Consider the following 23075-nt stretch of genomic DNA (forward strand, 5'->3'; position numbering starts at 1 on the left):
AGTCATAAACATTATCATTTAGACAGTAGTAATAATGCACCAAAATAAAAGTGTATCATAATAATTTGGTGTGTATTTTGTGCTTTAGAGATGAAGGCAAAAAGTTCAGATACAAACCTGGGGGAAACACAACTGGCAACTCCACAGCTTGCTAACTGCTAGCTGAAAACGTAACAACGGAATTCTCCGGCTAACATTATTAGCAAACAGCAGTCCTCTGTTGAGGAGACTTGTATCTGTGGAGCCGGCTTGTTAAATCAGCGGACACCGACTGCATACTTTAGATACGTCCACAGAACGGTTGTGCTATCGTTGGGTCGTAGTTGACAACTGGTTGGATATTACAGATAAACCCCGGCGCTAAATGGACAACATTAGCTTGCCTTTTGCTGTGGCTAAGTTAGTTAGCCAGCTAGTTAGCTAACTGTAGCGCACGAGCTAGCGTGACTAACGTTACGTCCGCAGGAGAACATTCTGACTTGGAGGAAAGGAAGGGAGGAAATTGATAAGTAGGATCACTGCGCACCGCTACTTATGCAAAGCTAGCGTACTTTTTGGTCTCCCGAGTTCACGCACTGTGACGCATTTAGAAAAGGTGACTATTTGCGCACCCCGTGTGACATTTAACACAGTTTGGTTAATAAGATTGCTGTTAGTTGGCATAGCTAGCTGTCAACAATAACAAGACCTATTGGCTGGGCTGTGTAGCGGACGAGAGCTAGCGGGCTAGCCACAAACTTTTAAAGAAGTTGTGTAATTCACATTCAGCTCTTTGACTGATTTGGGCTAACTAGGAAATCGCTGTTTTAACTTCTCGTTGCCTGACTCTTTCCCTCCGATCAGCTCTTCCACAAGGGCATCGGGAGAAACTCATGGCATCGGATGTGATTGAGAGCGAAGCGGTGCTGAAGGGTGATATGAGTTTGAACAATAGCAGCTCAGATTTTGGCACACCCAGCAGGACTCATGAGCAGCTGGGAAACAGACAGACATCCAGTCCGTCATCTTCTGGAGTGTCTGGAGAAGGTGACGAGGAGGAATTAGAGGAATTGGAAAATAGCACAGCTTCTACAATTGAAAATGGCGAAGAGGCACTTCAAGAGAGTCTGACCAAAACAAGAGGTACGCCACAGGAAAGGACAACTCCAGACAATGAGCAGACACAGCCGGGAGCAACATGCTCGTCCCCGGTGAGCCTCCTGCAGCCACGATCACCACCGGGACCTATCGGAAGGTCTGTATAATGAATATGTTTAGCCCAATAATATAAGCTAGTGTCTTGTTTCATGTCTCAATTGCAAGAATGCTGTACTCCCAGACTCCAGCACCTGAGCAAGATGACTGCCTCTGTTCAAATGTCTGTCAGTGTTTTCCACATTGCTGGATTAGAAAGTTGTTAGAAAGGCCAGCAGTGTTATTGCCAACACCAGTCAGTGCTAATTGCCACCATTTGCTGTGTTCAGCTCCTCAAATGAAGACCTTCCATTCCAGTTAACTGTTTAACATGACTTTACACAGGCTTTCAAGTATATAATAACAATAAATTCAAGCACCTTTCACACAAGAAATGCAGCACAAGGTGCTTTACAATGAAGGTACTTCACATGAAAATAGACAAACATAAAACAGGCCAGCAAGGCAGTTCAGCATAAAGTGACACTTAAAACAGTTCAAAACAAAACAAAAAAATGTTTTAAATCATAACATAACACCATAAATCATACATTCCAGAAAGATATAACAAAATAGAGTTGCAGCAGTCTGAAGTGTAAAAAGGAGAGTTTCAAAAAGTCAGAGCTAGTTAAAGGCTTGAGTGAACAGATGCATTTTTAGCTTCTAAAAAATATTTGGTGACTGGCTTTTCCGATGTCTATAGGTTGAGTGTTTCTAGCACTGGGAATGTAATTGACAAAGGCAGCATCCCTGATTTTTTTTTTTAGCAACAAGTGATCGCAGTACTGTAGTTTGACTTACAAACACACATTAATACCAAAAAAAGAAGGGCATATCCTTTTCAAACCCTTTAACATTTTCCTGTATTTGTAGCTTAGCCAGAAAAGCAGGAAGAGTAGAGGCTAGACTGAGGCTGGTATGACATGTATTTCCTGAACATTGTACAGGGGATGGACACAATAACAGGATCACCAGTACAATGTCATCTTATTTTGTTACAGACTACGATGTTAAAAATTGCCATAGAGATAGATCAACACTTAAGAGGCGCAATCTAAACAAAAATTGGAAACCATAGCCTTTGTGATGTAGTGTTTTGCATGGCTATTATCTTTTTTTTTTTTTTTAATTTGTGGTATTATACAGGTGTAACTGCCATTATCTCAAGCCTCTGTAGGTTATAGCAAGTAACAGCTGCAGACAGCTGCACAATTTAATCTAATCAGCTGCACAATCTAATTACAGGCATTTTATATCTAAAATTATGTCTCAGAAAAAAATACAAACAATAAATAAATACTGATTTTTTTCCCCCGGCACTTTTTAGGTATTTTTTTTGTTATTGTGGGTTTTTTTTCTTTCTTTTTTTTACTTTTAATATATTTTATGTTCTTTTGCTTATTTTCAGATAATTTTCTTGTAGCTTTTTCATTAATTTTCTACCAACTTTTGAGCCATGTCTTTTTTAGTTACTTGTTAGTTGCCTTCTACCATGTTTCAGATTCTGATCAAACTAGTTCGCTCAGGTTCCAAAGGGTTAACTGACTGGAAATGCCCACTGTGTTGATCTGTGTATGAAAGGGCAAGGTGTTTCTATGTATTGTGTTTCTGCTGTTTAATCTTCATATGGAGTAATTCACAGTTTTATTGACAGAAGAATTAGAAATTTAAACTCGGAGAGTGCTTCACTCAAGCCAAAACAGACCACCCAGATCTTTATCTTACAGAGACAGATTATCGTATCATAGAGACTGTTGCAAACAAGACCATGAACTCAAGGCTTTCTTGCTGTGGGTCCAACCAGCTTGCAATTAAGTATTGGTATAGTTATGGTTCTCCTCCCTTTTCATCATAAAGATGGGATGTCAGAAGAGTTTGTGGGGGTGGATACTGCACTGAAAAAGTTGTTGACAAAAAGAGACCCATGCTGCAAAGATGTTAACAAGAAATGGTATTCCCATCAAGATTGATGACCATAAATAATAACGTCTAATTAAACATGTAGGTGAAAATTTCCAGCCTGATCAGCACTTTAATTCAACTCACCACTAAGAACTTTATTATAATAGTTTTTCACTGTCGTGAATCTTTTACATTTTACTACCTAATGTGGCTGATTCCACGTATATGCAGCTCTGTCTCCAGTGCACTTTGACTGGAAGAGTCTCTTTTCAAGAAACCACATTCTGGTGGCACTTCAACCTCTCTCAGTTGGATTTCATATGTAATGTAAGGATTAGCACTATACATAAGCAAACAGCTAAACTTTTTGAAATGTTGAGTACGAAATGCCAGGAATTTTTTTGTGTCTGCGAGCAGAAATACAGTCGTGTATGTGATTAATGCATCAAAGGGAGCTCTGTACAGCAAAGATACAGATACCATGATCAGCATTAGTGAGTAGCCTTATGGTTTATAAACTAAGCCCTTAACACAAGCTTGTAAGCTTTTCAAGGAGCCAGTGATCTGATTATGTGGACAGCTGTGAGCTGAAACTCGCGAGGTGACTCTCAATTAAGATGCAGGACAGAATTATATTTTGTTTCGCACAAAGCACCTGTCCAGTAGCTGCTGCAACATATTTATTTATTTATTTATTTATTCAAAAGGATTGCAATTAGCTGACACCAGTTAATCTTCCTGGGGTCCATAATTCAGTATATTATACCCCTGTCAACATATCATGTACACAGGTGTGTGTGTGTGTGTGTGTGTGTGACATACATTAGATGCTGTGTACAGCATCACATCTGCTAATATAAAATCATATCAAATCAAGTATTCGGTTTCTTTAAAAATGCAATAACCTCATTTCACTCTTTATGACTAAAAAAAAAAATACTGAAAAGCACTTTTTTCACTGACTTGATATGATATTAAGTTTACCGGTTGGGTTAACCACAGTGCTTGAAAAGCTGTTACAAATCACTATTATATAGTAACTATTGGAATTTAAGGTTCGTCCTTTAAAGTCAGAGGGAGCCTTTCCACCAAACTTTGGCTAGGTGTTCACGATTGCAGTTAATACTTCCAACAGTGTGTCAAGCAGTGGAGATAAAAATGCACTTAAAACTGTGTTTATATTCACAAACAGTTCCTGCAAAAGTGACATGGGACATGTTTAATTCCATGTTATTTCTGCCCTGCTCTGTGCATTGTGACTAAAGGCTTTAGTAATGCAAACTGATGAGTAAGCTGTATTCATTTTGAGTATTTTGTAGAAAAAGTTGTCGTTAAACTTATTAGGCAATTGACATGAACAGAACATGACTCACAATCTCTGACAACTGCAAAACAGATCTTGTTAGACTAATACTTCTGTAAAGAGATGAATACATAAATTGAGGTTAAAGTATTGAATCTGTTTACATTCATTTAATAAACCTATTTAAACCTATAAAGGCAGAGTACCTGCTAATCCTTAAAAGAAATGTATCTTAAAAAGCATTAAATTCATCAATCTTAAAATAAGGCCTTAATTTGCATTGAAATAATTTAAGTTGATCTTTCAGAAGTCTTCAAAATGCTCGTACATGGGGAATAGGATCCACAGAATTATTTTTTCTGACGTTGAATTTTAAAACATCAAAATGAATTGGTAACATCCATTTTTGTTAAATAATTTAATAAATTTCTCCCCTTAAAGTTGTCATGATGGGAATCTAAGCAGTGGAATCTCACATGCAGAGCGAGAAGTACAAATTTGCCAAGAAATGCCAGATTTTTCCCACTTTTGTTGTTAAACTAGATACTTATGTGATAATATGTTGATTGTCTTCCATGTTTTCCAATATGAAAAGGTTGTTTTTTCAGCATTTGATGTAGATAATCTAACTTTTTCACTGGGCAAAAAAAATGCAATGTTTTATATCACAAAGAACATTTGGGCAAAATAAAGTTGTCCTTCAGTTTTGGTAATTAGATAAGGTAGGTAATAGAAAACTGGTCTTAAATTTCTTTCCAAGTGGCATTAAAAAAAATTTAAAGAGTCTTAAATCCAACTTGCCGTAAGCTGCAGGTGCCCTGTTAAGGTTCAGAGAGACTCAGTGAAGGCTGCTGTTGGCCTCGCATGGGGAATGAATTATAACCATTACACATTAGTACAGTTCATACAAATCAAATATTGAGAAAGTTATAAAAATGGCATTGAATCCTTTAAAATCAAATACACTTTTCCAGTATTGTGTTGCAATTTCTAAACATAGCCTATCCTATTCATAACACAGATATCCTCAACCTTATTTGCAGAGTGCATAACTGCTTTTGTGCAGCTTTAGTTAAGTGTATAAACAAACTAAAAGCGTTCCATCACTGTCACTATCCATACCCACGAACTAACTTTGTGTTATATGCAGACAAATTAACCCAACAACAAAAATCGCCTTCGACTCCTGGTCTGCATTTCTCCCATAATCCTTTGAGGATTGTACAAGTCACAAGCAGCTGTTGTCAGACAGCTTATTATGTGTTTGGGTTTTTGTTTGTCACGGATAATCTTTGCTGGCTCTGCTCTTGATCTTAATACACTCGTAGTACAAGAGAGCCTTTTCAGCAATTAAATATCATTAAACATAAAAAATGGCTTAACCGTCTTTGTGTTTTTATTACTAGCCTGGAGCGCCAGGAGTCAGTTGCCACAACAGAAGCTCGCCTACGAATGGAAGGAGTCGAGCTGAAGGAAGAGTGGCAGGATGAGGACTTTCCACGGTATTGTCGCTCATAATGTCGTAAATCATTATTGATCATTGGTCACAGCTTTGTATCACATGTTTGCATTTTGAAAGTTGCATGAAGCATAATTCCATTGAAGGCACAATCACCTGCTGTTTGATTATTAGGCCCCTGCCCGAGGAAGAGGAGCTGGAAGATGAGCTTTTTGCAGGAACCTCTGAAGAGACAGACCCAGGTAATGAAAAAAGAATAGCAAACTGTGCATGGCCTCATGATATTAAAGGACATGTTCACATTTTTCAAGTCTATGCTAAAACCCAAATGTTTATGTATTTTGAGAGTTGCTGTAATTACTCTTCATTCATTTCTGTTGTGCATAATGCTGCATCATGCTTTACGTGAATAGCCCCTCATATTGAAAAAACAACTCGAAGATATTTTAAAACATGATTTGCCAACTTAACGTCATAAATGCATAAACGTGGTGGGCAAAAGTCACTGCTGAATTTTCTTTATTAATTAGGGTATTGAATATCAATTTTTGATCACATGTTAAGTATAATATGGTATTAATGTTAACTGCTGTCCATGTAGAGTGACCTGGATCAGTTATTTTTTTAGCATAAACCCTGATAACAACTCAGGTAAAGCTATATTTTAGTGGTTTAAAATACAATTGTTTAAAATCACAGCTTCCCTTATCTGTTTTATTTGCTCCTTGTTGTCATGAGTAAACTGGAAACGGCTATCAACCTCTTGTTTAAACGTCCTTGGCATTAAAATGCAACTTCTTTGTACTTTCCATGTTCCCACTGTACCGTCTCAAAACACATGAACACAAAAAAGTCAGACAAATGACTCTCCAACACCAAAACTGTGATCTTCCCACATCACATGAATGCAGTGAAACTGTATACTAAAGTTCAATTAGACTCAGACTGTTTTCTTTGCTGTGGAGGCACAGGAACACAAAGAGGGGATTTTGTACAGAGAGACTGTACTGTCTTATACCACCTAACTTTTGTAACGCCAATTAAAAAGAAGCCTCATGTTAGTATTGGCAGAACCTACTGATTATTGTAATACAGTATAATAGATTTAAACAAACTAACCTTCAATTGTTCAGACTAACAGTATAACCACTCATGATTATGCATCTCTCCTAGGCTATGCGATGGACCACGGCAAGAAGGCGAAGAAGAAGCTGGCTGCTCCGGACATCAGTCTGACTCTCGACCGCAGTGAAGGTTCCCTTCTCTCTGACGAGCTGGATGAAAGCACAGAGCTGGACCTCGATGACATAGACACACCTTCAGACAACAGCAACGAGTTTGAATGGGAAGGTAAGAACTTGATATCATGTGATTACAACGACAACAATGTTAATACGTAGTTTAATTTAACCCTGTTAACCTGTTTGTTTTGTTAAAGCCTCTGGAAATGTGGCTTGAAATAGTAAGAATGCACGTTTTATATTATAGTTGAGTGTCTCATTAAGTATCTACAAAAATCTGATTGAAAATAAATGTTCCCAACTATTAGAAAACCAAGTTGAAAACAGCTCATTTTGAGGATAATAGCATTTCTCCAGACTGTGTGGGCGTGGCAGATCACAATTTGATTGACACCTCCTTGGATTCCATCTTTGTCAACTGTCTCTCCTCTCCACGACAAACATCCATATTACGCAATATGAATGGGGATAACCGCGCCCAAATCAACCCAGCTTCAGAAAACTGTGAAAAAACTAAAATTGAAAGTTTTCAAATTTGTATTGAGACTAATTTCTGATAACTTTTGATGCTTTTTTTGTTATGCACGTATGACCCTAAATTAGATATTAAGAAAGTTTTTGTGATTTGGGCTCCCAGAGGCTTTAATACTGAACGTTCAAAGAGTAAAGTTTAGATTGACTAGATGAAGTGAGAGATGCAAAGATGCTTTCAGTTTGGACCCACATGAAGTCCACACCTGTGTGATGTATTGATGAAAAGTTTGACACTTGTGTATTTCTTGGCTTCTAACATAAAGCAAGTGTTTTATCTGAACAGTCTTGTATTTCGTGGTTTTCTATCGGCACTTTCCTTTCTTGACTTTACAGCTTTGGGTCGTCAGCTGACTGCCTTAAGTGTAGTGAAAATGTGCTTTGTCGTTTTTGTGTTTCCACACTGCTGCCTTCCTCTTTTTCACTTGGAAGAGTTGTTTCCATTCTCAGCCTGGAAACAGGCTGCAGGCCAGCAACAGGTTTCTGTCTCCCTTGTGGTAAGGTGTCCCCCCCCCCCCCCCCCTTCACTCTGCCACCCATGAGTCAATCAGCTCCTATCGTCCAGATTCTGTTCTGTCTTCAGTTGTTCAAACAAATCATTTGGAGGTTTTTGTGTTTCATACACTTCATTTTCAGTTGACGTTTTTGTGCATGTCATTTTTCCTTTCCTTGAAATTTTCCCATGTTTAAGAAAACAATCAACTTGTCAGTTAAGAAGTGGTTTAATCTGCACAGTGATGCTACAGTTCTCAGATGTTTGCCAGTTTTACATTTTACATTACACACGTCATTAGTAATGACTCATTCATTGTGTCAGATTTTACAAGGCATCACAAGAAATGACACAATAAATTAATCCATAGCATCATGAATTCAGCCTTAAATTGGAGATACATTACATTTGGATTTTTAAATCTTACATCACGGGATTCTAAATGATTCATTTCATTGATGATTTCAGATTTCATAAACATCTTACCAGTCATTCCCATGCTCAATATTTATATGTAAATCATACAGTGCTCTAAAGGAGAAACAGTAATTAATGTGTTTGTGAGCGTCCTGTTCTCGTAAAATACCAAATCTAAGAGATCCTCATTAAATGTGTTCTGATGTGATTTGATTGCACTTCACTTAATTTCTGCTTGTTGCATGCTTGATGTACACCACACTGCTTCAAGTCTGCATGATGTGCAGAATTGGACATTGTGCACATCATGCAGCTTTACATCCACAAAAGATGCACAGAGGTCCACTGGGATTTCAGCAGTGTTTTTTGGACACATTAGTGTCTCATGAGGGGAACAGTAGCAGGGGTGTCCCCCAAGGAAATTTAATCAGGTCACTGTTAATGCTGACTTTAAGTGACGGGAGAAATGGAAGTTGAGATGTGATTTTCGGTGCTGATTGAGAGAGAAAGCATGCTGTCCAGGTAAAAGAAAAAAATTAAATGTCATGTTGATTGAAATGCATGTGATTGAAAAGTTCATTGAGTGATCTAAAAATAATAAATGATTTGATTAAAACAGATTTAGGTTGACATCACCAGACAGCCCCTCACATCCAGGGGGCGTAGCATCCGAGCTGTGAGTTTATATTGCCTCCCCTCCTTTTTAGATGATCTTCCCAAGCCGAAAACCACAGAGCTACTGCAGAAAGGTGTGGAGTCGGTGCAGGAGTACTCCGCCTCGGACGAGAGGGAGGAGGGACGACGCTGGAGGGTGTTTCGAATTGGAGACCAGGAACACAGAGTGGACATGAAGGCCATTGAACCTTATAAAAGGGTTATCAGCCATGGAGGTCAGCAGCATTATGTCAAATTTGGCACACATATATAAATACAATTATGTTCAATGCTTTGCAAAGCTATTCACCCCCCTTGGCGTTTTTCCTATTTCGTTGCAATACAACCTGTAATTAAAATGGATTTTTATTGGGATTTTTTGTTACGGACCTACACAGAATAATCAAAATTAGTGAAGTAAAATGAAAAGGTCATGTTGGGGAAAAAAAGGCAGAAAAATAAAATAATGAAAAATGAAAAATACCAATCATCTTCAAAAGTCACATAATTTGTTAAATAAAGACTACCTGTGTGCAATCTGAATGTCACATGACCTTAGTTGGTATACATCTGTTCTGAAAGGCCCCAGAGTTTGCAGCAATACTGAGCAAGGTTTATTTTATTTTTCAGAATTTTTAATAACATTTTCTTTTTAATTTCACTTCACCAATTTCGACTGTTCTGGTTAGGTCCATTACAAAAAAAAAAACAAATTAAAACTGTAAAATTCCATATAAATTACAGATTGTAATGCAACAAAATAGAATACTTTTGCAAGGCACTGTAAGAACATCTGTGATCCTTCATGAACAAGCTGCATCACATGTGTTTGATCAGTCTGTATTTACACAAAATATGATGCATAAAAACCATTCTGACAATGAAAATAGTGTTTCTCTCCTGAAACATCAGTTTTTAATGTTTGATTTTTCCACTGCAGGTTACTATGGAGATGGTTTGAATGCCATAATTGTGTTCGCTGTGTGCTTTATGCCTGAGAGCAATCAACCAAATTACAGATACATCATGGACAATTTATTCAAGTGAGTGTTTATTTGATTTCCTCTGGCCTCATGAGCGAACATTTTCAGGAGCAGCGCTAATGAAATTTTCCTGCAGGTATGTCATCGGCACACTGGAGCTTTTGGTCGCAGAGAACTATATGATTGTGTATTTGAATGGGGCGACTTCTCGGAAAAAGATGCCAACCGTCGGCTGGCTCAGAAAATGTTATCAGCAGATTGATAGGAGGTGAGTGAGTTAACAAAAGATACAGAAGCAACAGATGGTCATGGAATAGAATTGTTGAAGGTTTCTCTCCTTTTTTTGTACAGATTAAGAAAGAACTTGAAGTCTTTGATAATAGTCCATCCCTCTTGGTTTATTCGCACCCTGCTGGCACTCACAAAACCTTTCATAAGGTGACTTTAATGTTTAAAGTTGCTAGAATAATGACATTAAAATCTTCCTTAATAACCTTAGATTCTGACATTTCCTTGCTTCTTTTTTTCACAGCTCCAAATTTAGTCAGAAAATCAAATATGTGTTCAGCTTGACAGACCTCGCAGAACTGGTTCCAATGGAATATGTGTCCATACCGGATTGTATCAAACAGTAAGTACGCTCTGTTTAAAAACATTTGCACTTTTCATGTTGTTTTTTTTAACCTTCTTAAACCTGGATCTACTTCAGTTTTCTTGCGCTGCATTCAGACGCTTTTTATGTGCTGCTTTATCCTTTGAAACCTGAGCAGATTAGTTTGGTTTCTTTTTAAAACACTGGGAAGAAAGGCAATCACCGACTCAGCAAGAAATGTACCACAAATTGCACAAAATTAATAAAAGGTGAAAAGAAGTAGAAGAAGGGACCATTATTTATATAAAATTATTTTTTTTAAAAAAAGGAAAAATGAAACCTTTTTTTTTTTTACCTTTTTCTTTCTTCTTCTTTACCCTTTTTTAAGTAAATTTTCAGGTATTTTTCTTGTAACTTTCTAACATTTTTTTCGCCCATTTTTGGGCCATATCTTGTTTAGTGGTTTGTTACCTTCCAGTGATGTTTTTGAGGGAAATCAAACCAGTTTGCTCAGGTTTCAAAGGGTTAATAAAGGACAAAAGTCCATACAAAAGGCAAAACTGTCTGATTATCTGATTTGTGATAAAAAGATGCTAGTGATCAATCCTCATGTTACATATTAGTGTGGTTCTTTGGTGGAAATGACGAGAGACTTGTTTTGTTTCCATAGAAATTCGACCAGGTGACTGCAGATTTTCCAGCTGTGCAGTGGAGCAATACATGGCTGCTCACTAGAATTAGGAAATAAATAACCCATGACCACACCTGTAGAGGTCACCTTCCATTTCTTCCTTTTCACAGATGTCATCCAATTGCCATTAAACTTTGTAAAAAATAGCAATGATTCGTAAAAGAAGAAAATATATACTTTGATATGTTTTCCTGTTTTTCTTTTAATTGCTTCATGTAGGTATTCTAGTAATAATTTGTGCATACTCAGTATCAGCTCTGACTGATTGTAAAATGGGGTTGCATTTCATCTGTAGGTGGTGCTGCAGCAGCATTCTGCTTTTCTTGTGTGGTTAGTGTAGACGTAGATGTAGATGTTGGTGGTGAAGATTCTGACTCACTTGATATTTTGCACAATTTATCTTCTTTCAAAACCCTAATATTCAGTCATTTTCTTAAATCATGGACACTCTCTGCCCATGAACACAATTGCCTTACTTACAGTTTATGCATTCTGAAGCAGAAAATATCCAAATGCATATGACAACTATGTAAACATTTTCTTTTTCTTTCTTTTTCTAAACTAGTTAGAGTGTTTCACAATACAGTACAATACCATACAATATAAGAAAACAAGGTAAAATAAACATAATTTGCAGAAAATGTGATTAAAACATAATATAAATACACATTTAGAGTATAATATAGTCTTGTGCACTATCTTAAGTTCTTAAAAACGTTCAACAAGTGTCAACATTACTGAGAGAAACGTCTTCTATATCAGTTATTGAAGAATACATTCATCGTTTCCTTGTATTAACCTTTGCTGATGTGCAGAACTATTGAGCTCATGCTGAGAAACGGCTCATGCTGTTATTTTTCTGTGATGTGGCTTAACCTGAGGCGGCTCTCATCTCCTCGTGGCATTTAAAAAAAGACATCAGCACGAATGCATCTCATCAAATGTTTTGTCTCTTTTGGATGTCTGGATGCTGCTGGCTGTGTAATTCTCCTTTCCTTAACTCCCTTTCCCTGCCCCCCCCCTTAAGGTTTGACGAAGAAAAAAATAAGAAAAGCCGTAAAAGGTATATGCACTTTCACCCAGGGTCAGTTTCAGCTTTTTTTTCTTTTCTTTTCTTTTTTGCATTTCACAAAACTAACAACAAAATAATCTGTTGGCTTCCAGAAATGCACCAATACACCTCATTCTGTCCCGCGTGTTTGGAGTTGGACGATTTGCTGTTACCTTCTGGCCACAAATTTAGCAACTTTCCCTTTCCAAAATGTCCCACATTTCCTCTCAGTAGATTTCGGATGTTCCCTCAAAAGCATGCTGAGAAGCTGTTTGATTGGTTTCCAAAAATAGGTGGCTTGGTGATTGTTTTAACTGACTGAATCCTATTTCTGAGCCAATTCTGTGAAGTTCATTTCAAAGTCAGTTCTTGTTGAATTTTGTTCTCTATTTATCACCTCAAAATAATATCAGCTATCTGTATGTGGTTTAAAACGTACCTCTGAAGCTCATTTTATACCTGAGGTGCTGTTTTCACATGAGGCGCCAAGTGGCACTTACATGCATGTGTCCTTTTTAAAAACCAGGTTTAGATTTTGATGTGGTTGATGTTGGGTAAGTTGTTTTCATGTTTGTGCTGCTGAATGAAGTAGAAGAACTGGGAAGTAGCTGGTCCTAGTCACTGTGGTTTTGTGGTCGCACTGTAACCATGCCCTCACATGGTTCCCCTCAGCACTCTGCTTGTCCACTCTCACGGCTCTTTGCATGACTCACTGCAAACCCACTCCCTGCTGATGTTTAGAAATGACCACAAACCTTTCGTCAGCCTCTCTCATGCACACACAAATCGTCTGCTCACTGCTGATAAGTAGTGAGTGTGTGGTTGTACATGTGCAGAAATATTGTGGCATGTTCGAAAAGTAATAACCACAGGGCTGTAGGAGAGACTCGGTATTGTGTAAATACAACACTGCCACAATTAGTTGCACTTGTGTTGTTAGGTGCATGAGTTTCTAAGTTGATAAACAAACTTGCAAGACAAATGCACCACAACCTCAAACACTGCCGGAAAAATGTCACATTTTAAAGGAGCAGAATGGAAACGGATTTAGTGAAGATTGCAGACTTCTTCCATGTGCCAAACGTAAGTTCCCAGTTAGGATTGCTTTAGGGTTCACTGTTCAGGTTTTTACTGGGAGCAGAATTATCTGAAGTCTCCTGACTAAGACAAACTGACTAGCTGATTAAAAATGTTAAAACCACTAAATAAAGCAGTTTTGCAATAATAAAATTAAAAAAAAAAAAAAAAACTGCTAATGTGTGCTTGCCCATTTCTCTGATAAGTTAAGATCCAAACATACATGAGGTTTTTAACAGGAGCCGAATTATCCACAAAGTTCTCTTCCTTTGATTTAAGCCTTTAAAATCTGGATGGACATACGTTTTCTTGCACAGCAATCAGACACCATATTTAAAACTTCAAGTTCTTTTAAAGACATGGAAAAAAGTCATTCAGCAACCTGGTATGAAATGCAAATTGCAAAAAAAAAAGATATTGAAAGATGACAAGAAAATGACCTAAAACTTAGCTTTAAAACAATCATCAAATGACTAGAGAAAAATATCAAGAATGCTTTATTTATAACTATTTAAAATTACATCTTTACTTTTCTTTTAATTTCAGTACATTTTCTTTTGTGGGCTTTTTACAAATTTCTTTCAAATTTTGGGGTTATTTCTGGTAAAATTGCTCATTACCTTCGTTCCATGTATTTGAAAGAAATCAAGCCAATTTGCTCAGGTTTCAAAGGGTTAAACCAGTAAATACACTGAATAAAATGTCAAAAATCAGTGTTTTTCCGATGCTGTTTGGCTTGTTGCAGAGGGGCCGAAGCACAAACATCTAGAGTCAGTGTTTGGTTTGTCTGTTCTGGGCTACTGTAGAAATATGAGGGACTCTATGGACAACAACCTGCTCCCTAGACATCTAACGTCTCATTAAATTATACTTCTTTTCAGGTGATTCTACACTAAAGGAAATATAATATTTCATTTCTGCCAATATATCCCCCTAAATCCTGCACACTGGAGCTTTAAGCACAATGGTTGCACTGATCACATGGCTATTGTTAAGATATAAAGATTGCAAAGAGTCTACATACAGTATTCTCACAACAGTGTGTGCTGGTGGTAATAAGGCAGCCTGTGCCATTACATGTATTTTGGTGTTCAGCAGTACATATTAAGTACACAGTGCATTTGTCTTGCAAGGTTTCAAGGAAAGAAATAACTACAATAATACAACTGATATTGGTGGTGATATGTACGGTGCTTTTAGTGAAATGAGCATGGATGATGTTAGGCACAATGTGTTTCAAATTACACATTTATTTATTTGAATGCTGAAAATAAGTCCGGTAAGTCAGTGAAGTAGAAATATTCTCTCACACAATGAATTGCCTTTGTAATGGTATAAAGGTAATTATCACTTTTCAGGATGTTATTATGTGATAAGTGTGTATATGAGTAGTGTAGTAGCCTGATTTTGTCATCAGATATCATAGCCCTGTTAGGTGGCTGACCCCAGTCTCACAGATGTCTGATGGCTGTCAAATTTGTCCACAGAATCGACCAGGACATGCACGGCAAAGTGGATATCGCAGCTGCTGCAGTTCCAGAGTGACCCTGGCTCGCACTGCAAGACATGGAGGAGAGTGTTTCTTGTGTTTATGACTGGAGACTCAGCCCTTTGCATCAAGAAAGTGCCTTCTTGAAACTGTGCTGCCTGTTACATTGTGGAACTTTTACAGCTTGATCTTCAGCGTTTTTTCCACATGCTGTCTGAAACGTTTTTAATCTTTTTTTTATTATTATTTTTATTATTTACTGCCTGTATATCATGTCAAACTTAGCTTCTTGGTGTTCTCTAGTTACTGGTTTATCTACACGTTATTTAAGGCACTCTGTTACAAATGGTCGATGCATGTTCTGCTTTATTACATTAAATATATATTTATATTCAAAAGGTGACAATGGAGAGAAATTAATATATTTTTATGGTTGCTCTGATTTTAAAACTGCATTTTAGGTCTCTGACCCGTTGAATGGCATTTCATAGAACAAGTTTTGACAGCACCTTTTTTTTTTTTTTTCACTGTTCACTGCTGACGTTCTCTATCAAAATCCTGCCTGGGGAAAATAAAGTTTTTATGTTTTTGCCCCTCACTTGCCCTCTGACCTGTGGAGGGAGGACATTTGTGAGAGCAACAATCTAAAGCAAAGATGTAGGTCTTAATGTAACATTTTCTCCAAGTAAAGTCATGGATCCACATCATTGTTTTGTGTTTTTTTTAATAACATTTAGAACCAGTTTTCCCATGTAATAAGATAAATAGATGTATATGGCAGTACTGAAAACATATAGTGACCTGACACCAAGTATGGTTTGACAATATTTAAATAATAATCACCAGCTTTGCTTTGTATGGCTTCCACAAGATGGCACCACAAACACAGATTTTGTGGAAGTCATAAATAAAGGACAAGAATATTGTGGGAAATTACAAGATTCATATCAATACCCTGATCAATAATATAAAAATGTTAAGAATACAAGAAAATACTTAAGATTGTAACAATGTGCTAACAACAGTAGCCACAGTTTTTTTTTTTTTTTAAAAAAAACCACACTACTTTTTTAAAAAAATAACTTAACCCTTTGATCCTGGAGTGGCATCACTTTTCATGTGCTGTTTTTAGATGCCTTTCACATGTATATAAACTTTTGAACTCTGGGTTGATTTCTTTCAGTAAAATGCAGAAAAAAAATCATTAATGAGCACTTGCATTTCTTGCTAATTTTTGGGTCATTTTTTTCTTCCGTTGGTCATTGCCATCTTCTCATGTTTTTGAAAGAAATCAAGCAGAGGGTTAAAAGAAAAAACAGTATTTCAAGACATTCCAGTAAAGAATCCATAACAATATAATATAGAATACATTACTATTATATATTTACCTGTTCTTAAGTACTGACTGTTGACTTAAGTCATACATTATAGATCATCTCAAACTTGACAATCTAAACATTCTGACTGGGTTCAGATGTATCTCCTGTTGGAATGTTGTTAATGCAGTAGCTGACCAAGGGATCTATAAATATATATGTATTATAGTTTCCTTGGAGCTAAAAAAATATAACTGAAAGAAGTGATGTCAGCGAAAGCATTCAAGGAGCCATATCTTGGTGTAAGTTTTGTTGTTGTTTAAATTTTATGTGAAAAATCCTCCCGCCAGATTAAAAAACACACATTATGTGATGCTCAGTGGCATAAGGTAGCGACAATGGGCCCCAATGCATGCTGGTTACTAGTTATACTAGTGCTTAAACTAGCCGTGGTATAACCCTATTGTCTCGTCACATGAACAAATAGATAATATAGAAAATAGATATAGATAAATGGCCCACTAAATCCCAACATATTACCCAGAAATCATCATTGCATGCATGTACATGACAGAAATACCAAAGAAAATAAAGAATAATTCATTTTCTTGAACAGTTATTTATAGGTTATGTAGAATACATGAATGAATATTCTACAGAAAAACAAATATGTGTGTGAGTTTTTCCTTAAACACAGGTCTTTTTCTTTCTATTTTCTTAAATCTGAATTAGTCAAAAGGGCATATTTTCTGTTCTACATTTTGTTGGAGGGTTCCCTTTCTCTATGGGTCCCCTCACCCTCTGGACCCCCAGTGCAAATGACTATATTTACGCCCCTGGTGATGCTCACTGATGTTTTTTTAATCTGAATATATACGTCCTTGTTTTCCATCTCCGAACAGAGCCATGATGTGTTTGGTGACTAATAACAAGGAAAAAGATGTGCATGTTTAGATATTTACCAAAAAAATATCAGTAAGTATCACTGAATGGGTTTTTTTTTTAAATCTGGTGGAAAGATTTTTTCAGAAATAACAAACATTTGAAGGGTTATTGTGTAACTGGCTGTGCCCACCTCGTTGCCTCGCTCCTCCAACACTGTCACTGACTCATGACTTTAGTGTTCGATTATATTCTCCTTTGTAGCTGACAAGGAAACTATAATTATTAACTATAAAAATACTTATAGTTTCTTTGGCAGCTGACAGTAAGTGAAAAGGCACAAAGCTGTTGCCCTAGCAGCAAGAATAGCAACAAAACTGTCTATATTTCACACTTTAAATGGTTATAAACATTATAAAACGTTGAAATCTGTTAACAGCGGGTCATGGCCTAAAGCTTTGAAACGCAGAACTGACTCCATACATCTGATAGCGATATCATCGACCTCGGGATCCATCTTATTTGCAAAGAGATGATGCTGTTGAAAGAGCCATGGGAGGTCCCCAGCTCCATACACACACACTCCCCTCCTGTAATCACCAGTGCAAGGGTAATACGGCGCTCCTTTTTTTACATCTCCCGCTAAATAGCTCCACTTCACAGCACGGGCGAGGGCTTGCATGTCGGACACATCGTACTTGCTGTTGGCGGGCACTGACCCAGGAACAGAGGGCATCCTCTGTAGAGTGGCCCACAAGTGCTCGTCGGGGCTGTATGTGTCTTTTTCCCACTCCAGGAGCTGCTGGACCTCTTTGTCCTCCATGACATGTTTCACGAAGGCCCTAGTGACCACAAAGTATGCATTTCCAGTAAACATGGGGCTGCTGATAGGTGGAGGACTTTTCTTTGCGTCCGTCCTGATGACGGAGTCGGTCACATTGTGTTGATACAGCCAGCGGCCTCTTTTATAGTCATTCGTGGCCTCTGTCTCCATGCTGTTTCTCCCGTTGAGGAACTTGAGCATCTGAACCATCTCTCTGTTGGTTTTTATGGGGAAGTCCGTCCCGCATGTGTTGAGCAGGTACCTCCACTGGACCTGCGACTCTAGCAGATCCTTCATGCAGTTCAAATCCGCCTGCACGCGGGACCATGAGGCGTACACTACTCTTTCTAACCGACTGGCTACAAACACGTTAGGAAAGCAGGACACAATCGCCTCCACGGCCTTCTGGAACTCCTTAGAGGATTTTTGGTCCACATGCACACAGTAGACATTCTGGGGAGCGTAAACAGCTCGCAGAAGTCTTTCAAACATCTCGATCTTCTCGTGGATCACCATGGAGTAAGCAATGGGAAAATCCTTCTCCTCCTCACTGAGGGGTGTTGTAATAAATCCTCTCTTGTCGATGTAAGATGGGCAGTCTTGTGTCACATTCAAGTAGAAATCCTTCAATAAAAGATTCTGTCTTTTCTTGGATCCCAGAAGAGCTTCTAATTGACCTTTTTTGCCCTCTACGTTTCCACTGATGATAACCATGCAGCCAGGCAGGTCATCAGAAAACTGCTGTGGTATTCTGAGATCAGGCAATGACTGCCTGTTAGAGCCAGTCGCCCAAAGAACTAAAGACAGGAACATACCCATGAGGACAAGGGTGAGGGTCCTAAACATCTGTCTGTTACACAACCTTGCAAAAGCCATTTTTCTTCTCTTGAGGCGACTGCAGCTCAGGTGGCCTTGTCTTAAATGCAAGTTACAGATTGACTCGACCTCGTTTATAAGCACAAGTGGAATCGGCCCCTGAGTGGGTGTGTCAAACATAAGGTGTGTAAGGAATGTGTTGAGTATACAGTATCCTAAATAGGATGTAACACAACAAAGGGGGTTGTTTCAGCAAATTTGCATCAGTTGGTATCATTAATAATAATAATAATAAAATAGATTTGTTTGTAATGTTAGATTTGGAACAAATCTCAAAGTGCTACAAGATATAAGCGTAGTTTAGTGTAAAAAAAAAGACTGAAAACAGATAAAAACAAAACAAAATAAAAGCATATTGCAAAGTCATAAAAAATAAGAGTGTAAAAGCAAGTAGAGCAACCAGCACTCAAAAGTCAAAACTTCTGCTAAAATGGAATGTTTTGTATCATGCATGCTAAACATAATAGTGGAATTTCTTCTTTTTCTTTCTTCTTTGTCTTTCTTTTCTTTGTATTTATATTTATATTTTTTTATTTAACCTTTTTAATTTATGTTTTATTAATTTTATTTACTTTTATTTGTGGTTTTATTGCTTTTATTGCTTGTTGTTGTTTTTGGTCTATGTCTTTGTATTTTATTATATTGACATTTTACATCTTGCATCTTGCATTATTTGTCCTCTGGTTTTAGTTTTATCCTACCCTTGTTTCATCTTGTTTGTGTATAATAGGGCTTTTTGGCATCCCGTATCGCTATCTATATATCCCATTTCTGCTTTGCTTTGTTTGTCAAAGGACTTTGTAAACTTGGTTTTCAAAGGTGCTATATATATAAAAATGAAGTTATCATAGACTCCATCTGTTGCTCGGCAGAAACTTGTGCCATTTATATCACTTTATGATACTCTGGTTTTAAACTGGACCTCTCAGGACAACCATCATAATGTAGCCAGTTTTCAAGGTGCGCCAAAGGAGATCAAGTAGAAAAGACTTTATTTCATTTAAATGCCTATTTACAGCAAATCATGGCGATTACATTTCACATGATCGTTCATTGTTTAACAAATATATCATTCATATCAAGTTTAAAAAAAAAAGAAAAGTCATACATACATATACACATATATGTATTTTTTTATCACTGTTTACTCACAAATCCCTCATCTAAGACTGTGCATTGTACAGATTTGGGCACTTTGGAGAGTAGCCAGAGCTGAAAAAGCAACACAAAGCAAAATATTACTACATTCTCTCCTAAACAATAGATATTTTGAAATGCACCTGTCAGTTGATATTGTGAGCATCCACAACACATTCTTTAGATTCTGTAAGCTCAGGATGTATCTAAGACTGATTGAGACACGTGCTCTCATCCGCATCCTGGTCCGCATCTGTGTCCTGCTCATGGATGAAGCTATAGCGTCGATATACCGATCCTCCTCTACTGGTGTACACCACGTCCACCTCGTCCCCGCTGTCCGGCTCAGGGACGCCGTGGGGCATGTTGATGCTGGCGTTGCCACTCAGTCTCTCATAGCTTTGGCCCCAGCAAAGCCTCTTCCTGGCGTGGGCCTTGACCAATGCAAACACAGCCAGAGCCAGCCCCAGCGCCAGCAGCAGGGCGATAGGCAAGCCAGCTGACGTGTGCTTCAGAGCTCTGGATGACATCGTGAGGTCTGATCCCTCATCGTCTCCCGACTTGGGTTGGGGGGCCTCCACACACAGAGCTGGAACCAAAGAAAAATTGTTTAGTACATGGTGACATCCAAACAATTGTGTGTTTCTTGTGACAGGTAGGGTCTCTACCTGAGCGGCTGTCACAAACACAGCAGTCTGTGGCGTTCCCTCCAGCCTGACAGCAGCGGGCACACCGGTTCTCCACAGCATGGAGAGCAGAATCCCGGTGACAAGTCAGACACTGGTCAGGTCTGGGGCCGCTGCAGTGCCTACATGAGCTGTCACATGGCTCACATGTTTCCTACAGTGGTAAAAAATGTATAAAATGTTGTACTGGGCACATACAAGAAAAAACATGGCAGTAGTAGACTTTAGGTGTGGACAGATTGGAGCAGAGATTTCTTGATAGCACTTTAAACTTTAAAATTACTTTAAAATAATGTGAAAAATTAGTTGAAATATCAGAATTTTATGAGTAATTTATTGTGTTCATAATTATGATAATTATAAATAATATTCATTATCACCTGAGCATCAATTCAAGGTAAAGAAACATTCTTAGTCAATATTTGAAAAAGTTCTTCCAATTAGATTTCAAAGTAGATTTGCATTATCAGAAATGTCTGGTTGCAGTTTGGTCAGAATGTAGTGATATTTAATGATGATGTTTGCTTGTGTTGCCAGGCAAATGTCAATAAAATCAGTGACGTTAAATTCTTCTAGCTGAGTCTAAACCAAAGAGCCCAGAAAAAAACTTAAATAATTTCTTGTGTAAAATTACCCAAACTATTGTAAGTTTGGCACACCCAGGGTAAGAAGCTGAGTAAGAACATATGGTGAATGATTCGTGGTGGAGAACACACCTTTTGCGAAAAGTATCGCCCCTCCTCACAGCGCGGGTAGCACACTTTGTCCTTTAAAGTGCTGCCCCAGTCGCACGTCACACATCCCTGAGGCGAGGCATCTGCAAACACACACAAACTCATAACATGAGAAGTGAACGTTTAATATTGACACACTGGAAGAATATTGACTGTAGGTGGACAAGATGTAATGATTGAGAAATCACTCATATCGGAGCTATACATAGGAGCACCATTATCTGTACCTGTACAGGTCTGACAACTGGTGTGGCACTGTTTGCAGACGTCATTGAGCTGATAGAAGCGGTGTGGGCAGCCCTCCACGCACAGCTTAGTGCCCTGCAGCTCCAGAAGAGGAAGCAGACAGGCCCTGCAGGACTCGGGCCCCGGTCCTGTGCACAGCTCGCAGGACTGGTCACATTTCTCACAGTGTGAGCCCTCTCTGTAATACCTGTAGAAAAGACAATATTATCAAGTCAGATGTATACAGATGTACACGCTCTTTGTTTTTTGTATCAGGGGATAAAGGGTGAGGAGAAAGTCAACAGACCATTAACAGAGGTCACATTTCATCACTAAGTAAATACTGTGTGGTCTATACAAAGATGGAGCCTTCAGCTTTGTACCCTGTTGGACAATGGGTGACACAGAGCTGAAGGAGACGCAGGTATCCTGGAGAGCAGGTGAGGCAGTCTTTAGACGATGCTCCGGTGCAGGTAGAGCAGGCGCGATCGCAAGGTAAACACAGTCCCAGCTCTGTTCCATCAGCGTCCTGCTTTGTGTCGTACGTACCGGCCGGACACTCACTCACACAAGTGCTGTCTGGGAAAAAAAAGCACACAGAGGGAAAGTTCCATTCCCATTCTATTAGTACACCATGGTTTTGACAAGTTAAAGAGGGTTGGATTCAAGATTTTTTTAAATTCTAGTCAAGTGAAATTTAAGATATATTTTACACTAATCAAAGCAGAAGATCTATTCAGTTGACACAGTGCCAAGGTGGTTCTTGAGGGTTTTTGGAGTTGTGGCCAAAAACAAAACATGATGTACGAGGTCACTGTGACCTTTGACTTTCGACCACCAAATTCTGATCAGTTGGTTCTTGAGTCTAAGTGGATGTTTGCGCCAAATTTGAAGACAGTCCTGCAGAGCCATCTTCAGATATTGCACTCATGAAAATGAGACAAATGGAAGGTCACTGACCTTGACCTTTGAGCACCAAATTCTAATCAGCTCATCGTTGAGTCCAAGTGAACGTTTGTGCCAAAATTGAAGTAATTCCCTCAAGGTGTTCTTGAGATATCACTTTCACTATAATGAGACAGACGAGGTCACAGTGATCTTGAACTTTGGCCTATGACCACAAAAATCTATTCAGTTCATCCTTAAGTCGATAGTTGTCCTAAATTTTAAATTCCCTAAAGGCGCTGTTGAGTTAATTTGAGTTTTGTAATAATGATATTGAGTAGCCTTATGTTGACTAAACTAAAACTGTGTGTACAGCTTATTATCAAAAGTTATTCCTGTACAAAACATGTTGGAGGCTCCACAGAATTGAAACTGTAACAACTTTTTCAAATCTA

General features: G+C 38.1%; 2 protein-coding genes across 6 annotated transcripts; one reads left to right on the forward strand and one right to left on the reverse strand.

Moving 5' to 3' along the window:
* The first annotated feature begins 220 nt into the window (after positions 1-220).
* On the forward strand, positions 221-15760 carry bnip2 (BCL2 interacting protein 2). 5 transcript variants are annotated; one of them, XM_042495839.1, is made up of 11 exons: positions 221-595; positions 844-1234; positions 5785-5880; positions 6012-6079; positions 7011-7187; positions 9227-9409; positions 10114-10216; positions 10293-10424; positions 10508-10594; positions 10689-10787; positions 12467-14112. In XM_042495839.1, exons 2-11 carry the CDS (start codon positions 873-875, stop codon positions 12810-12812), a joined length of 1653 nt encoding a protein of 550 aa, XP_042351773.1. In that variant the 5' UTR covers positions 221-595; positions 844-872; the 3' UTR covers positions 12813-14112. The 5 variants fall into 5 exon arrangements, with proteins under 5 accessions (XP_042351773.1, XP_042351774.1, XP_042351775.1 ...); XM_042495840.1 differs by adding an exon at positions 15055-15760 and having other exon boundaries at positions 226-1234; positions 12467-12523; XM_042495841.1 differs by adding an exon at positions 15055-15760 and having other exon boundaries at positions 226-1234; positions 12467-12502.
* Positions 15761-17666: 1906 nt separating this feature from the next.
* Positions 17667-18953, reverse strand: gcnt3 (glucosaminyl (N-acetyl) transferase 3, mucin type). The gene has a single exon (XM_042496888.1). The coding sequence runs from the start codon at positions 18951-18953 to the stop codon at positions 17667-17669; it is 1287 nt and encodes a 428-aa protein (XP_042352822.1).
* Positions 18954-23075: the final 4122 nt, after the last annotated feature.

Source organism: Plectropomus leopardus, chromosome 11 (assembly GCF_008729295.1).
Source record: "Plectropomus leopardus isolate mb chromosome 11, YSFRI_Pleo_2.0, whole genome shotgun sequence".
Classification (NCBI taxonomy): domain Eukaryota; kingdom Metazoa; phylum Chordata; class Actinopteri; order Perciformes; family Serranidae; genus Plectropomus; species Plectropomus leopardus.

Bases quoted from the DNA above. Each gene is read 5' to 3' on its own strand.
- gcnt3 (XM_042496888.1), bottom strand. From the start codon at position 18,953: ATGGCTTTTGCAAGGTTGTGTAACAGACAGATGTTTAGGACCCTCACC.
- bnip2 (XM_042495839.1), top strand. From the start codon at position 873: ATGGCATCGGATGTGATTGAGAGCGAAGCGGTGCTGAAGGGTGATATG. The intron at 5,881-6,011 runs GTATTGTCGCTC...TTTGATTATTAG, and splicing joins CAGGATGAGGACTTTCCACG to GCCCCTGCCCGAGGAAGAGG. The intron at 9,410-10,113 runs GTCAGCAGCATT...TTTCCACTGCAG, and splicing joins AAGGGTTATCAGCCATGGAG to GTTACTATGGAGATGGTTTG.